The following is a 19,836-nucleotide window of genomic DNA, read 5'->3' as shown; positions in this document are numbered from 1 at the left end:
GATACTGACTCATGAAGCACCTGTTCTTGAGGGTCTTGACAACATTTAATTTTTATATTTATTTAAGTAAACGTGTTTAAAATAGTTACTAACAAAAAAATTTAATATAAATATTAAAAGTAAATAAAATTAACATCAATTTATAAACTTTAAATAGTTTTAATATCTTTTTGATTAAGCTAGTGTTAAATATTACAAGAAAACTAAAATAAATAAGATTAACGTTAATTTAGTGGATGTTAAGCTTTTTTTATTAATACTTTATTTATCTAAGTTAGCTTTGAATTAATGGATGCTAAATATTAAAACACAAAACTAAAATAAATAAGATATTTAGATAATTTGTTCATAGGAAGATTCATAAATAATATGTTTATAAGTAAAATTTGTAGGTAATTATTGTCAACACTCAATGGCGATAATAACAAATTAATTAACATTTTTCAATAGCATAAGCATATAAAAATATTATGATTACATATTAAAAAATTCAGATTATGAGTTTGCTATTCCAGTATTCTTTCAAACCACTGGAGGTATCCCTCAACACATGCAGATGGAAAAGAAGTCAATGTGACATTCACATATGTGTGCTCGACAAAACACAAACAACAATCATCAATGGTTGCTATGCTAGCCTCTTGAAAACATTTAGTGAATGCAGGATCAACTCTTTATATCCAAATTGTCTTAACACGAACTCAAGAAGATGTCGGTGTACAATCACACGGACTCTTATCCATTTTACATGTATCATAACAATTATGTTTTAAGAATTAAAATAATATTTGTACCGTACGATCTGGTGTGTACCATACGGTCTGGCTGAGGGGCCAAGTAACACTCAAGCCAAACACCCAGGTCGTCCTTCCAGGCCCTGCATCGAGGTTGTCCTCCCCGGTCGTCCACCCAGGCCGTCTTCCTAGGTCGTCCACCCAGGCCGTCTTCCTAGGTTGTCCACCCAGGCCGTCTTCCTAGGTCGTCTTCCTAGGCCGTCCTCTCGGGTCGTCCACCTAAGCCTAGGTTGTGCCCAATACGACCTAACAATATATGGTCAGATTATTAGCGTCAATGACTCATTAAGTCCCTAATGCAGATTAAGGTATTGTTGGGCCATCATTAGGCCAACAAAAGGTAAATGCTCATCACAACTAGTATAAATAAAGGTCTCAAGTATGACTTTATGATCAATATGCACAATATATGCATCACTTATTGTGCTAACCGTTTCATTAAATTACTGATTTGAATGTCATGATGCCTTTGACAAGTATTCATCCACACATTTGGACAAAAAAAAAAGAAAAACAAACAACATAAATTGGATTATGAAAGACCACCGGAGAATCCATCTAGTCTTCAATACAACTTGAAGTGCATAAGGAACTTTAACCCCTACCCGAAAACAATATTTATTAATAAGAACAAATTTATAAAAGATAGCATAACAAGTTTGAATAAAATACAGAATAATACCTATGATAATTAATACATTAATATAAAGTTATATAATGATAAGACGTAATGAGTAAATTATTATAAATATATAATTGGAATATATGTCATATTAGTATGTAAATATTAATAAATAAATATTTTTTAATTTTCAAAATTTATAATATTTCAAAACACTGGTTGAGCTCGGTTTAATGCACCAATTTTGAAGTATTTTTAATTGTTAATTGAAAAAAACAATTAGTTTTAAGTTAATGATGAAAGTTTTACTATATTTTATTGTTTTCTAGTAAATAAATTAATTTGTACCGATATCTTTTATCTAAGTATTAAATTTGTTATTGCCCTTTACCCATTCTATTTATCTCTTTTATTAGTTACAAATATGCATTTTTTTCAAGATTTCACCGTTTCTATGATAGAAAAGTATTGGATTTCTATAATATAAAAGCATTTTATCTTCCAAAAACAATAGAATAGAGTATGACGAAGCATTTTCCCAATAGTTTTGGCAAGAAAATAATAGCAGATATCATGAAAAACTAGCAGTAATTATGATGGTTTCATTCAATAAAATAGATATGTATGCAAATCCTTTTATTTACATTTAATTGTGTATTAGTATGCTCTGTAATTTTTTTAATTATTTAAACAATAAACATATTTGTACCTACTGTTTATAAAGTTTATTATAAATTTATATACAATTTTTGTTGTCAAAAAAGTTTAAAAGTATGGAGAACTGCTTAGATTTTCGTAGTTAACCTCATTGGTCCATATAGTATAAAGGATATTATTACCTTAGACATTACTCCTTAGTGAGTAATAGTGCCAAAGTAATATTTTTTTTTTTTAAATAATTACTTCAAGATTGATATTGAATCGTTATCATTACATATTATTGACATTGCAGTACAAGTTTGAAACTTGAATTCCTAAAACAACACAAAAACATTGCAAATTTAGAGTGTTTCATAAACAGATCTAAAGGGATAATGTGTGACAAACTTTAATTAGGTGAAGAAGAATAGATTAATTTCATAAACATGTCAACATTCTTACATTATTAAAGAAAACACAAACAAAAGGAAACCAGCAACTACTTCTTTCATAAAAGTTTACAAGTATCTCAACTTTTATGCATAACATTAAATCTCTTATCAAAGTTTATGATGTGATTAAATCCTTATTACTAATAAGTAGTCTGAATACTTTTATTTTGGTTTTTTGTAATACTAATTTATTAAATAATTAAAAACATATTGAGTAACATACAAAAATAATATTTTATGACGTACAAAAACGAACTATGACGTACATAGTTTTGTACGTTATAATAGGTCTACATATTTTATGACGTAGTAAAAATTAACGTTACAGAAACAGTGTCAAAACTATGTACGTCATAATTCATTTTTGTACGTCATAAAATATGATTTTTGTACTAGTGTCACTCTACTTTACGTCATGATAAGAATTTTAAGCAAGCTGCAGAGGTTTGTACACCAAACAGAATGAATTGCTTTTTAGTTGTTTTTTTATGAACAATACAAATATGAATTAAAAATGTTTGTAAAATATGAATTTCACTATTTAGTTGAGGTATAATAAAAATATTGGTAACATTTGCCATTAAATTTTTCACTACTACTTATATGTAAGTAATGGATAAACTTCAAAGAACTCTAAAAAGAATAGTAACAAAATAGTATACCAACATCTATATATAACTCTTTAGCCCTAAAATAATAATTATAAAAGATCTCAATAATCTTCTTCTAATTTCTAAGAACCTCCCTAAACACATTTAATATCCTATTAACAACACGTTAGTCCAAATGTTAATGTCATGACTGATGTGAAATACAATAGATACTAAACATTCATCTATGTGAAAATATATATTTCTTTCCGTTTTCTTTTTACTCCATCGATTTTTTTCATAGATAATGTTAGTTATGAAATTACAAATTTACAATAATAGGTATGCTTTGAATTCCAAAAACAACAACAAATTTTCATAAACAATGCAAACATGTTACCAACAGAAAGACAAATAAAAAAACACAATCCTAAGGTGTGATGAAATGCATGCAGGAACTGTGTGTGGGTATGGCCAAACATTTATATTCAAATATTCAAGAATAATTAATAAATGAATAGTTAACGGTCACAGTCAATTTAAGTTGAACTAAATTCTAAAAGTCAAAATTGTTTGGTTGAATATCTGCAAAAGAAACGAAATGATCTCAAAACATAAAAAAAAACCATATTCTCCTTCGAAATGGAAAGTAATAAATCTCAGCGACATTATCCAATCAACTTTAAAAACTTCAACATCCAATATTTCTAACCGACTTGGACAATTCGATAAACTTTCCTTTAGTTTCACAAGTCAAGCGCATGACTTTTAAGTCCTCAAAATTAGGACACCCAGAAAGAAGTTGTGAAAGATCAACTTCTATATTTTTTAGATGCAAGATCTTAAACAAGGGCAAATCAACAAACGAAACCACTGTTATGTACTTCAACTTTGAGAGTTACAAGAGTTATAAAGCTAAACACCTCAAATGGAATGACAATTAATTCATAATCACAATTGATGTGGAGGATTTGAACTCTATCACTTCCACACTCACTGCAGGATTGAACGTCACAAAGCGCTTGAAGAGAACATTCGTTACAACAACTTGTTGGGATAGTAGAAAATAAAGAATATAACAAATGATGTAGACTACTTATCGAATCAGTCATGCTTCAAAGTGCCAAATCTGTTGAAAAAACAACAAATGGTTGAACTCTTCGATTCACCCATTTTCATGGAACCTTTTAAATAGCTACAAATAAAACTTTATACAAATAATAAAAACTGAAAATAAAATATAAACTAACTTAAAATAAAATCTATCTAAATTTATCTCTATCTTATACCAATAAAATAAAATAACATTTCTCTTAAATAAATAAAAAAATCATAACTATCTATTCCTATTTTATCTCTATCAAAAAGTTATAATTGGTAAAAATAATGAAATTACATTTAATAAACCAAAGTTACCTAATTATCCTTTTTATTGTATTAAGTAAATATTTATTTTTCGTAGTTAAAATTCTATGAATGATCTAGTTTAAATATATAAACTACATATTAAAAAGAAAACGACACACTCCATCTCATAATTAAATTAATCGCAAAATCATAATTAATATACACCACCACTTCATCAACCAAACTATATTCCACCAATTACTTTAATAATTAATTTAACAATTACTTTAACGACATGCTTGGATTAGAGAGCATATGAAAGTAGGTTTTAGAAAGAAAAAAAAAAAAAAAGGTACTCTACCGAAAAGAACTTCAAAATAAATTTAAGAACACCAATCGAATTGGAGATAATTGTGGTTGAATTTGGATATAGATTGGAATTTTATAAATATTTGATTTAATTTATATTTATATTTTAATATTTATAAATTTATAGATATATTTTTAATATGATATTATTTTTGTTAAAATTCATTAATAAATTATATAAAATCATAATTTATTATAATAACCAATGTATTTTTTTAGTTCAAAATTTATTATCTTTATGTCATTTTTAAGTAAGATCGTAAATGTTATTATAAATTTTGACATTTTAATTGTGTTTAAATTCTAAAATTTATAAATCGTTTTTTTATTAAAATAAATGATATTTTTCATAAAAAAAATTAATTTAATATAAATTTGTAATTCAAAAGTATCTAACCAAGTTAACCTACAACCAAAACAATCTAAACTTAACTAACCCAATAAACTAAATAGCCGGATATGAATTCTAGATATGGTATAAGGATTAAATTTGGAGATTAAATAAGATATTTAAATTTTAATGATATGTTGAATCATGTTGATAAATGTATCACATGACAAATAATAAATATATAATTTACATATGTATTAAGCTATGTTATCTACACTTCAAACTCTAACGGATATGTCTCACGTAACTAGAATCATTAAATTAAAATAAGAGTATTGCTTCCAACACCCCTATTAAATTTCTTCTTACACCTTATGTTTTTCGATAGGATATAGGAAACAATACCCTTAAAATGATGGTTGTAGCATTATAATATCAAAGTGATAATATTTGGATAATAACATTTGTAATGCCATTATGTCTGAGTGTGTCGAACATAGAAAATATAGAATAAAAAAATTTTAAAAAATTATGTTAGTGTATTATTGTCTTTCTGTTGAATTTTAAAATATATTAAACTTTTGAATATATTAACATTAATGTATTTTGAAAGTGCAATAAGAAGATATTACATAAAATTCAGCAGAAAAATCAAAGATTATGCATAAAAACATTGGATCCAAATAAATATATATGTTGAGTGTAAAGAAAGAAAAAAAGAAAGTGGGTTTTGAACCTATCCATTAATGGATAGCAGTCAACAAAGGTTTGTATAAATTGTTGTTAATATGTATGTACGGTTTCATTTGACGATGTGGTCCACCAAATTTGTCAACTGAAACCTAATTTTCTATATCTTATTGTAAACATGAGATTTGTATTGTAGAAGAGGGTGGAGAAGGTGAACTCACAATCACACGAAATGGGTTGTGAGTTTTCAATTTCCTCATTAGACATTTCAACATTCAATTGCTTGCTATATTCTATAAGTTGATGTGAGAATGAAATTATAATTGATTTGTTTAAAGAATTATGATTTAAATAACTTATTAAGTTGATGATATTATTAAGATTTAACTACTAGCTATTAAAAATAAGTAACTTATTATTATTGTATATTCTTGAGCTTCAAAATTTCAATTCCTCTAAAATAAAAATATAATATTTATCTTTAGATGTAACAATATATTTAATAGATCATATTAAAATTAGTTTAACGAGTTGAAAAAATAATTAACGAAGTCTCTTTGCTTAATTTATATATTATTTATTATTTAAAATCTCATATTGATCAAAAGATAAAATTAATTTAAAGTATATAAATATGTGTGAATTTTATTTCACAATAAGTCAATTTTATAATATTGAATTAGATTTAAAATTTATTTTTTAATATAATATCAGAAATATTTTTAATAAAAATTGTTGTTTATTAGATGTATTTTATCATTAAATTGTTGTATGTTTTTTTGTAGTAAAATTATTTTATACTTTTAATAGAAAAATCATGGAAAATGTTTCTAACTTTATCAAACATATAATCAATTTTGAAAATATAAATTTGAATAATTAAAATTAAATATTATTTTTTATAATTCGTCAATTTTATTTTGTTGATGAGAATGAACATATATGTTTAAAACAAATAACTTTAACTCGATTAGAGATGGAATATCCATTTGAAGTGATTAATGCTCACCACAAAAAAAAACTAATTCCAAGTTCAGATCGGGTCGTAGAGGAGGCCGAATAGTGAAAGCTTTAATTAACTTTTTTATAGTAAGCATCTGCTGCTTTGTATTCTTGGTAAGACTGTACCAAAATCGTTTTGCTCCATAAGCTGCCGTGCGGAATACAGTTGAACCAATACTAATTCTTTGTGCGCCAATACTAATTCTTTTCCCGCCAATTTCCTATGATACTGCTCAAAATCTCCCATGGATACTGTTCAAAATCTCCCATGGTTAGAGTTGTGAATGAAATGAAATGCATGTATACTGTTTTAATCCTTTTCCCCAGAAGAATACACAATAAGAAAAACAATAAATAAATCATTTTATTTCCTTTATTAATCTTCTCACTTTCGAATGAAGTATGAATATTAAAGATTTTTTTAATGTAAAAGTTTTAAAACAGCTTCTAGTAAATTTAATTATTTTATTTTCTAACTGCTTTTGTAAATTTAATTTTTCTTTTTTGTCGCACAACTATTAAATTTAGATTTGTATTGATGATAAATCAATATGATACAACTATTTTTTTTCAATTTGTCAATCCAATCCCGACTGGTGTGTGCTCTGTTTGGCTCAGAAAAAGCATGAACAGGGTGCCATCGGAACTGAAATTGCGCGCACGTATAACATTGTTAAACGGTGTGTTCCCTTAAACAACTCTTTCATTTTGATTTTCGTCTTCCTTTTATCACTCTCTCATTCTTTCCAGCGTTACCTGCTTCGATGGAAGGTTTGGCTTCTCTCAATGCTCCCTTTCAGGCCACCCCATTCCTCTCTTCAAGACCCAAAACCTGGGATCTTCCGACCCAACTCAATTTTTATAAAAGAAACTCCTTTTCAACATTTTCAGTTCGGGCCCAGGTGAGTTTTTTTTGGCAGATTTTTTATCTTTTCGCAACATTTTGGGGTGTCTCCTCATGGATTAGTCTGAGTCTCTGTCTATTTTTGTTTTGGGAGTTTGGCCTCACTGAGAATGGAAATAGATGATAGGGATTCATTTAAGAATGAATGCCGAATTTTATTTAGAGGGAACTCTTGTTGATTTGCCATGTGGGGTTTGGCTCATGTGGTGTTTTGGTTGGGTGGAGTCCAATGAGCTGTGTGGGTTAGGGAAGTATGGTTTTTGTTCATTTGGAGGGTGTTAATGAATGCAGAATTTTATGTTCTGAGGAACACTTGTTATTTTCCATGTGAGTTTTGGATTATGATTTGATTAGGTGCTACGTATGTGGGCCAGGAAAGTAGAATTTGGGTTCAATTGGGGTGTAGAAATGCTGACGTTTATGTGATGAGTAATTCTTACTGATTTGTGGTGTTTTTATTAGGTAGAGTCTACTGATGGTTCTGCTGCAGTATCCTCATCTGGTGAATCCGTGACACAGGTAGGAATGTTGGAAAATGAGGTTGCATCTAGCCAAGGCATAAGAATAAGGAAAAGGCCACCATCTGGACCCCTTTGCATTATGTAGGACTCTTTCAATTCAGGTTGCAGAATGAGGGCAATACACCTCGGAACATTTTGGAAGAGGAAGGTGATCTTACTTGGAAGATCCCATGGATCATATTTGTAGATGTCAATATGTTTGATGAGTTCAATTCTGAGAGGCTTATTCTCCACCTTTCGCCTGAGATAAAAGCCCACGATAGCTCTTCGTCTGTAGGATGGAATCTGAAGCCGGGAAGAACAACTTCGTCTTCTTTCTTGTCTTCTTCATCAGAATTATGTACCTTGGGCACATCCATTGTTAATCTATGTAAAACTTGGGAAGCTTCTTCTAACCTCTGGGCTATGTTCCTCCTTTTCATCTACTTATATTAATTTCTGTCACCGCAGTGTGTAAATTGAATATTAGCTGCTGCAGTCAAGTCAAATACTTCCATTAAACAGTATGTGGCTGTCATCAAAATTAAATTCAAGTACAGGTTTTTTTAACAAATCAAATATGCTAATTTTGGAATTAAAATCATAGTTTATGCTAAAATCGAATTATGGTTAATCAATTTGTTTAAAAATTTGAAAAATCAGGTTGTTTAAGATTTTTTTTTAATCTTAAAGTTTTGAATTAAAAATGATATAATAATTATTTTGATATGATTAAGTTAATGGTGGGCATAAGGTCAATGAATGTTAGCTTACAGGGCAACAAGAGCTAAAGTCTATGAGAGTGGGCACAAGTTTGACTATGATATAGATATATGGATTGCAATTAAAGAAGGGAAAAGGTCAAAGGAGATTTCAAAGTCATTATTTGTCTGTAGAGAATTTTCGAAAGCTAACTTTAACAATTAGATTATTAATGTCTATTTCTCATTTCTAAATATCTTCTAAAATGTTACTTTTTTTTTTTCTAAAACACATTTTCTTCTTCTTTTTATTATTAATAATTCATACGTGACAATACATGAAGTCACTCCAAATTTTTATCTGTTTCCAAACAATCAAAGATTATTATTATTTATGTGTAAAAAATTCAAGTGCTCATTCACACATTAAGTAAAATCTACAAACTCATAATCTTAAAGTTTCAAGTTAGAAATAACGTAAATTTTCTTATGTATAGTTTAACTCACGATTAATATTTTCTTAAGTTTTGTAGTGACTCTCCTTTGCATCTAAAATTATGAGAGATAAAATTATTTGCAAGTTGCAAACAATTCAATGAAAGGCACCATTTTGTGTGTTTTTGTCCTTGAAAGTACTACCTACCCCAATGGAAAAAAGAAGAAGCATATGAAAGTGACAAAGAAGATCAAATTCTATATTTTAAAACATCAATCAATTTTCAAACACCATATTTAAAAACATTTTCGTCTAATTTTTTCAAAAAATATTTTAACAATTTTGCTTAAGTTCAATTCAGATAATCATATAGTGTAGTATTAGAGATGATAAAATAGTAAATTTGACACATCATTTAAAGAAAAGTATAACACAATTTTCATATCAAAATAAAATAAAAGAATTCAATTTTTAGACTAATCTAAATAAGGGTGTTGCTCCCTCCACCATCACTCATTGCTCCCTCCACCTCCCCATTCCTCTTTTATCCCTCCCTCTACCTCTTCATTCCTCTTTTACCCCTCCTTTCACCTCTTTATTCCTATTTTATTTTTGAGTAAAAGTTTACTTTTAGATTAATATTTTTTTATCTTCTACTCACTTCAATATGCATGTAGCGGCAAACAATTTTTTCTTTAATGGTATACTTTGTTCTCTCAATGATGGTGGTGAAAGGAATTGTTCCAACGATGTCAGAATTCGGTCCTGTGGTGCTTGAAACTCTCGGTAATGGTTGAAGGTGCAAAAAAATGAAGGTACATTGCGTCAATAACCAATCCTAAATTAAACATTAAATTAATCGTGTAAATCTTAAACGAATATGAGCATCCCTGAGCGGATGTCAACATCCGTTTAATGTTAGGACAGATGTCAACATCAGTTTAACAATGTTAGGATAGATGTCAACATCCATTTAATGTTAGAATCAGAGACATAAAGCTTGCAAAAAAAGCATGGATTCTCCCAAACCAGTCATGCAGCATCTTCGACCTCTTTCCTATGAACTACACTTTCGAGGTTTAAGCCATGAACGCAGAGAAGTTCCCTTTTATTCTCTCCGCTGTTATACGTTTCATGAATGGAAATAAGCAGTTATACGTTTTGGAAATCTCTAAACTCAATTATGGCACATGTGATTGTAATGTTTATAGAAAAGAGGAGTTATCTGATAACAATTATTAAATTGGGAAGAATGATGGTCAACTTAAAATTGTGACGAATTCAAAAAAGCATTAAACATAGAGCAACTACCACCCATGAGTCTTTTACACTTTCAAACACATAAAAGTTGGTTATTGTAAGTTCTGCTGGTTTAATTATGGAAGGTTTAGTTAACCCTTCTTCTTCTTCTCTTCTCACCATTCATTCTCATATTTGCATTATTTGCAAAGTAAAATTTATGTGTCTATGAATAATGGTTTCATCATGCAGCATGAAAATGACTTGCCTGGTTAGGATCGCATTTTGTCTAGTTTAATGTGATTTCACATTTAAGAGGTGGAAGTGCTACGACTAAAAATGATAGAAATTCAGGGTTTTAATTAAAGTAATTGAATAAAGTTAAAAGTAAAAAGTCGATCATATTTTATATATTTTTTTTCTTTTATTTCAGTGGAACATACTCGAGATAATGCGTATGAGGTGTAAACTTTATTATAATAATAATGCAATGCATGTTATTTATATTAATAAAGAATAATGCATTTCTTTTTATCGTACCTCTACATGCACCATTATACCTATTTGAGCATCTATCAAGTGATACCTCCAAAAATTTATATATTTAGAGGTTATGAATATTTATTGAAAAAAAAAAGCTTCAAATGGACTTACACAATTTTTAATTATTCTAACTGTTTATTATTATTATAAAGGTTATAAAACTAAAATTTTTATTCAACACAATTATTTAATTAATAATATTAATGACTCTATCTAACTGTACTTCATGTCTTAAATAATTGAAATTTCACGTGAACAAAATACATTAACTTTTAGGTGTTTGTAATTTATTACTTGTTATTAAAATGAGACTAAATAATAATATTTTTGTTAATATTTTTAAAAATATTAAAATTATTTAAATTTGTATTTTCATTAAACTTTATTTAATTTTGAAAAAACTATGTATATATTAATAATTTCATAGTGCCTTTACCACATGATAATCTCCATTCAACTCTATTTAACTTTTATATAAATATTATAATAATATTTTATTAAAATTTATATTTCTATTAACGATATTAAATTTATTGAAATTTATATTTTATATTAAACTATATTAAAATTTCATTTAATTGTTTATATATCAATAATTTTATATTACTTTTATTATGTGATAAGACCTTCCATTTAATTTTATTTAATTTTTATATAAATATTATAATGATATTTTTATTATAAACATTTTTAACAATATTAAATTATTTAAATTTATATGTTACACTAAAATTTATTTTAGTTTTGTTTTAAAAGTTTAAATATATTTATTTTAAATTGTTATAAAACTATTTTAAAATCTTATATTTGAATTTATAAAAATTTTATTTCACATATTTAATGTTATAAATATTTTTTTAATTTTTAATTGATTAATTAATGTTTTTAATTAGATAAATTAAGATAATTAGTATCTTTATATGTTAAGTTGGTCCATTATCCTAAGTAATGTAATAAAAAAACAATTTGAAACAATATTTTGTTAATGTTTTTTATTTTCTAGTTTTACAATTTAAGTTATCAATATAAAATCATTAGATTCATTTTAAGAATAAATACTAATTTTTTGTGCGTATTCATAGTAAGAGAAAACGATTTGGATATTTCATATGAAATAGTACTCATATTCCATTTGTATTCTATTGTGAATTATGAATTATGAATATGCATAAAATGAAATAAAAAAAAAAAAGTGAAGCTTTTGTAATATTGAAAAAAAAATAATCTTAACAAGCTTAATTCATAATAACAAGCACTAAATTTAAGTTTAGCCTAAAATTATACAACTATTTTACCTTATCAGATATATGAATAAATAATGTCAAATTTATAATGATGTATTGTGTGGAATAAGTTAATTAATAATTGAGTGTTTCTCTTATTAATAACATGGATAAAATTACACTTATTTTACTTGTATATATAAGCTCAAATTCATCTTAAATTTTTTTATTCAAATACGATTATATAGTTTTACTTTTACTTTTAATCTTTAAATATGTTAGTTGAAGACATTATTTTGAATTATCTAAATATTTTAATTAAATTTATATTAAATATTATAATAAATTTTTAAGCGTTTTTAAAATTCTTTCTCCAAATATGTTTTAATGATGAGCACATGTTCTGTTTTTAATAATTGTCATTTGTTCTGAATGTTTACAAAAAAATTTAATCCCATGTTAATTATATTAACAAGTTTAAATAAAATTAATATAATTATTTTTTTTATATTACATGAATTATTTATTCATATTTTATTATTTACTTATGAGAAATTATTCTTTGACACATCTAAATTTTTTAAATTCATTTGATTCTAATCTTACTTATTTTTTACTTTCTTTTTTCTTGAAAAACTATAAAACTTTATATTTTTAGAATCATTTTATCATTTTATATTATGTGTCAAATGAATATTAAAATATTGCATGATATTATTATTCTTACTTATATATCCATGTGTCGTCATCCCTTGCCTTTATCTGTATTTCTCAGTTCCGTCACGCTCATCATTTGCTTTCATTTTTTTTTTCTCTCTTTCCCCTTTGTGTCGCTCTCAATTTCTATTTCCATGGTCCTGTCCATTTTTCCTGCATTGTTTGATTTTGTGCTTTTGTCATTTGGTTATTTAACGACGAACTCAATGATATTACATTTTTGTGTATTTATTGAGAGCCATAATATAAATGGGTTTGTGCTTAATTAGGATGACTTGATGGGATATAATTATGTTAAAATTGAAACTTGCATTTATGAATTCAAAACCCGATTTATGATAAAATTTATAAACTTTATTAAATGACTTAAATTAAACTAAATTAAAAAATAATTTGTTTAATGTAGGAATTAAAAAATAAAGTATCAGAGTTTATAAGTATTTTAAAATAATGAGACTGATTATTTTAGTTTTAAAATAATTCAATAATATAAATAGGATTTTTTAAACTCATCTCATTATCTAAAAAACAGATCATTTTTCTAAAAACTCGTTCTTTGAGTTTCCCTATCTTCTCTCTAAGAAATATAATTCCTCTATACGATCAAGAAGTGTCTAGGAGATCACAACTCAATAATATTCATTCCTATTCTATCAGTTTCTGGTTTAGAACAAGTAAGCTTTTATCTTTTTTTTTTTTTCCTTTTATTCTCCATCTATGATCATGCTTAGGAACCCCTCTGCATGTGTCATTCATACTCTATTTTTGGTTTTGTTAATTTTTAGTCCTAAGAACTTCGATCATGATTTTGTGATTTGTAGACATTTTTAGAGTTCTTTGAACTCGTAGCAAAGACATTGTACCATGTAGAACTTGATATTGTTCTCTCTAAGGTAAGAAAAGCTAAATTTCTAAAGCCCATATATAAAAACAATTTTAACACATTTTTGAAGAAAACAATAGGTTCTTTGATCTTTCTCCAAGCCTTGTTCGATTTTCTCACAAAGTCGAGAATTTCTTACATGAGATTATATAAACATTTGATTTATGTTTTTAATAGAAGTATAGTCGAAAAAAAATATTTGCTAAACTAAAAGTATCGATTGAAGTTGAAATATGAAAATTAAATAAACATTGAAATAAGATTTGATGCCAAATTTTAAAAGCAACGAAGGATAAACAATGCGCTTCCATGACTTGCCACTTCTGCTGATAATGCATCATTCGTTGTTACATATGTTTCAGTCCAGGTTTCGATTCCCCCACAAAGTCTCAACATGCTTCCACCTGGTTGCACAATAGCCAGGTCTACCATGTTTGCAGATATTGTTGTTTTCTCATCTTTTAGATTGAAAAAAGCAACATAGATCTCCCCTGAAAGAAACCAAAACCAAAACAACAAGTAATGTTAGTTGGACAAAACTTTTAGTAGTTTCTTAATTTAGTTAACGTTAAGACGAACCATTTCTTCCAGTTGCAATCCAAGATCTAACTCCATCAGGATAACCTTCAGCTGCATGATTGGAGTAAGTAGACTGTACTTTTGTGACATTGTGTCCTGCGGTCTTGGCACCATCTAATGTTCTGATATGAGGAAACTACATAATAAAAAAAAGCAGAAACAGTGCCAGTGTAAGATTTAAGAAACATTGATTACAAAAGAAAAAGAAAGAAATTTCTCACGTGCCTCCTGATTGTTTGAGCTAAAAGAGTTTATCTCCAGAAGGGTAGGATTTGTGATAAGATCATAGGTCTGTTGATCAATATTCCGTAGATCCCCTCCATACATAATGGGAGACTTTGCCATACACCACAAAGTCATCTGTGAGATGAGAATAACATCACTCAGAATTCATTACTTTACATGAATATATGTCCTCTCTCCAATTATACAGTAATTCAATTATGCTGTGTGCTTTTGCATATGTACCTGAGTTCTTTGCTCATCTTGAGTAAGGTTAGTAAACCTATGTGGACCTTCATGAGCATCTACGGAAAAACAAAACCGAAAAAAAGAAGTTTTTATACTTTATATTCTTAAACATCTAACATAAAAAACTCACTGGATGTAAATTAGAAAACTATTATGCATTGGGTGTAAATTGGGAACTGTTTAGAATATCATGACTAGCTTGATCCTAATGAATTAAGGAAAAAGTAGAAATGCAAAGGAATTTAGGCTAACCTGGATCAGTTAGCCATCCAAATGGTAGCATGTCCAAATCTGGCCAAGATTTTCCCCTGAGACCTTGTGCTCCTGTTAAATTAGATGCGACAAAGTCTCTGAAAGGTAAATGAAATGAATGAAAAATGTCGAAGATTGACATATTTTGAAGAGAAATTGACATATTTTGAAGTCAAACATTGGATGGCATTTTATCAAATACCTTGATACATTAAAATGAGATAAGATTGCTGGCCATTTATCCCAGTCATCTTTTGTTATACGGTACATGTTAACTAGACCACTAACCATCTCAGCCATTTCTGGTGTTGCACTGACTCCAGGAGACACAGAAAATACAATGGAATTGTTAAGGCCATTCAGAATCTGCATACAATGTAACTTAAATGAGGACAATGTTTTCCATGTCTTGGCTTTTAAAATTTTGCAGTATACCTCTGATACATATGCTATCTCACCCAAATCCAGGTCCTCACCAAATACACAATCTAGTTTCACTGTAACAGATCAAAACAGAAAATTCGTATAAATTAATGTGTCAGAGCTGAAAGTAAAATGCACGATCTACTGTAAGAAATGAATGTGTTGCATAATTTGCGATAGTACAAGCATGATAAGAAGAATGTATTTTAGTGGATTGAATACCAAAATCAACTCCCCAAGAAGCATATAACTCATAAATTGATCTTAGGAAGGCTTTTCCAGCTCCTGTTGTTGTGTTTATAGCCATGAAACCATTATTCATCCATCTACAAGCCCTTGATGGGATTCCAATGTCTTTTGCGTACCACACTCGACCAGATTCCATGTAAGGTTGTCCCTGGTAAGATTCAAGAGCAGAAAAATAAGTTCAACGGGTATATTGTACACCTATACTTTCTTTTTAAATTATATTGTAAAATTGTATAACTAAAAAAAGTGTTAATTAATTTGTTAAGAAGCGTTTATTAAAATGTAAGGTTAGTATTCTACATGTATTAGTATTATTATTAAGAGCAATTATTTTTTTTACAACATTTTGTGTTTCATTTTAATATTACATAGACGTAATTTTTTATTGAATTTAAAATATGTTAATACAGTAATTAATAAATAATGAACCAATGTCAAAAATTATAAAAAATTATGTTTCAATTTTTTTTTCTTGTTATTAATACTTTATATCTTTACCGAAGTCATTTTAGTTTATTTTTCAAAATATATAATATTGATTAGGTTTTGAACATAAATAAACCCATTACATTGAAACACTAATTTATTTGCATGAAAAAAAAACAAGTTTAACACCCCTTCATATTTTCTTTTTCATTTCTTAATTAAGTGGGTTGAATTAAGCATAAGTAATGATTGGAGATCAAAATTAGTGAAAATAAAGACTATTCATTGAGAACTTTGAGTCTTAGTAGGCCATTTTTTTAGTCAACAGGGTTAGAGTTGTTGATAAATTTAGCCTATAAAGAGATATAATATAAGGATGATATATATGAATTTTGAATCAAAATCAAAATTTTCTTTTATAGTAAGCCTTGTAGAATTTTTTTGACTTATAAAAATTCAAATTTAAATTTTATCATGCTAACATCTTATTTTAATTCATCATTCACCTTTTGATGTAGTTGAAAGTCTTACATCAACTAAAAATAACACCAATGTAAAGTATATAAGTGAGTGTAGATTAAAAATGATAATAGGTCGGATACAGATAATGTCTATTCACAACCTGCCTTGCAACCCGCAACCCATTTCAAAAAACTCTCAACCCATTTCAAAAAACTCTGCGGATATTTTGAAATTCGCAAGTATCCGCAAATTTTAAAAAATATATTTTTTATACATTTTAAAAGTAAAATTACAAACAAAAATATATAAAATTTCATATAAATTAAATTATTATTTTTATTTTTTGTGGGTAACGGAAACTCGTGTGTGGATCATATAATATAATACTTGATCCGTGTTTATAAATGAGTATTAAAATATCTGTTACTCATAATCCACAGGTAATAAATACTCACATATATCAACTACCCGTCAGATTTTATCCACACACACTCACAAATGTAAGTTTTTTTTGTCATTCGTAGTGAAGACCTCATGTTGATTTTGTAAGATTTAATTAGATTTAAAGTTTATCTATCAACTTAAAATCCACGATCTCTTCTTAATATAATATTAATATTTGAAGTTTTCAAAACTGCACTTTAAATACATAAAAATAAACTATTTATGTTAAGAAAAAGTTATATAGAAAATCTTAAATAACTTTATAATCCGACATTTTTTTCTTTATTAAAATCTAAACTACTTACGTTTTTCCATTTCAGCTTGAGTGACGAGATATTTGTTAATTTAATATTATATTATTAGAAGATAACGAATAAAGATAATTAACTAGTTAAATTGCAATAAATACTAAGTTCAAATATTACAAGCATGTATCCAATTTTATGTTTTAAATAAGATATCATGGAGTTGGAATATAGTAGAAGAATGAAAAAGGTGATGGATAAGCAATATACCGTAGTTGTATCTAGTATAGGCGTGTTATGATTAAATGCTTGTGTACTGATTCCAGCCATAAGATGAATTCCAAACTTGAGACTCATATTATGCACTTTGTTAGCTACATCACTGAACCCTCTTCTTCCTCTTGAAGAAGGCCATCTTTCAGTGTCAGGGAGCATTCTTCCCCATTCATCAATCATATCAAAATCAATAGAATTTTTGTCACCCTTCAGACTCCTGTACCAGAGGAAATCCACAACAGCATACTGCATGCTTTCAGAGAAAATGTTATACAGACAGTTTTTTCATTACTAAACATATTCAGAATAGGAGAGTGCAATACAACACCTCATATCCATGAGAAAGTAACTTCTGAGAAACTATATTTGCATTCTGTAAGAATTCTTCTTCAGAAATGACCCAGCTAAATCCATCGTAGGAGTTCCAACCTCTTGGAGGGATCATAGCATTTTGAGATGATACACTGAAATCAAGAGTAAATCAACGGTTAATGTGAGTCATTTCACATTAATACTTTTTTTCATGTTAAACACAGATCGTTGTCTTTCAGTTCATTATAACGAGACACACTTGTTTAACTCTTTGTAAAGAATATTTTCAATACAGACATAATAACAATCAGACACTAACTAAAGAAATACAAGAGAATGAATTTTTTCTAACCCTAAACTTTAAAGCTAAAGGAGTGTCCATAAGATCATAAAAGACTCTTTTTTCTTTATCTTTTTGCAAATGGCAAAAAAAGATGATGTTGAAATACCTTTGAATTGCACAAAGACATAGCAGGAAGGAAAGAGAAAGAGAAAGAGGTGAGATGCATTTCATGGTTGCAGCCAAGTCTCTTCTAATTATTTTATCAATTGGAGAATCTAGTATTTATAAACTTTAACTTAGGTTTTCATGAAAAAAAAAATATATGTAAACTTGACTGTAAAGTTAAAATTTTTTATTGTCTTAAATTTTGATATATTTACTTTTCAAATTTTAAAAATTAGTGGATATAATTTTTGTAACTCATCTAAGATAAATTTGTTTGACAGACGATATTTGAATTATTAATACATTTTTTACACATTTAAACTAAAATATTAGTTTAAAATATATCTTGATTGTAAAACATTGATGATTAAATGGTTAATTTAATTTTTGAAATTTTACATTAATAACGGAAGAGAAGTTAACTAAAGTTATAGAACTTGTTGAAGAGTATTAAAGATTAAATGATTAATTTAATTTCTGAAATTTTAGGTTATCTCAAACTGAAGAGAAGTTATTTAATTTTTTAATAGGATTTGGTTTAAATTTCTAAAAAGTTAATATTTTTTATTCATGTTAAACATATCCAGATCAGGAATATAAAATGAAAAACAGAAATGAAAACCAGTTGTTTATTTGATTTTTTTTCTTAGTTGCAGGGGCCACGATGAGAAATAAAAACAATTTGAGAGCCTAATTATACCATTTTATTCTATTATTTGATAGATAAATGAGAAAATTTTAACTATTTTTATATGTTCTTTTAGAACTTTATTATTGTGAATATGTATGATCTACTATTAGAATGAGGAATGAAAAGATGAAATTGTTTTAATAATTAATTGTAATTAAAATATTGTAATTTTTAAATAATTAAATTTGTCTGGATCTAGAAAAAAAATCAGATTTTTACCTACAAAAGATATACTTATATGGCTGAAACAAAAAATAAACTATTAAAAATAGTTTTTTATCTAAAATCAGAAAAAAACTCTAAATAATACTATTTCCCAAAATATAATCGGTGTTAGGTGATGATGGAGAACGTTTTCTAACCCTTTATTTGGTCTTGAATGTCTGATAAGACCTGAGATAGTGAATTGATACACATTGCGCTTTAATCTATTTAAAAACAAAAAAAGATGGCAATGTCTTTCCTTGACAGAGAATACTGATAATGCCCAGAGATCATTTAAGGCAATGTGGAAAGTTTGACAAATTTAGATGAATTTGATGTATTTAAATTTAATTTTTATTAATTTAAATTTAA

At 27.3% G+C, this 19,836-nt stretch overlaps 1 protein-coding gene across 1 annotated transcript; it reads right to left on the bottom strand.

Moving 5' to 3' along the window:
• Positions 1-14,089: 14,089 nt before the first annotated feature.
• Positions 14,090-18,635, bottom strand: LOC106763280 (alpha-N-acetylgalactosaminidase). Its single transcript, XM_014647483.2, has 11 exons — positions 18,571-18,635; positions 18,138-18,273; positions 17,804-18,055; positions 15,930-16,104; positions 15,720-15,781; positions 15,487-15,650; positions 15,285-15,382; positions 15,030-15,088; positions 14,787-14,921; positions 14,562-14,697; positions 14,090-14,473 (listed from the first exon to the last, which is right to left on the bottom strand). Exons 1-11 carry the CDS (start codon positions 18,633-18,635, stop codon positions 14,259-14,261), a joined length of 1,497 nt encoding a protein of 498 aa, XP_014502969.1. The 3' UTR covers positions 14,090-14,258.
• Between the last annotated feature and the right edge of the window lie 1,201 nt (positions 18,636-19,836).

Source organism: Vigna radiata, chromosome 6 (genome assembly GCF_000741045.1).
Source record: "Vigna radiata var. radiata cultivar VC1973A chromosome 6, Vradiata_ver6, whole genome shotgun sequence".
Classification (NCBI taxonomy): domain Eukaryota; kingdom Viridiplantae; phylum Streptophyta; class Magnoliopsida; order Fabales; family Fabaceae; genus Vigna; species Vigna radiata.
The sequence above is the reverse complement of the archived record's forward strand: the minus strand, read 5'-3'. Positions and strand labels throughout refer to the sequence as shown.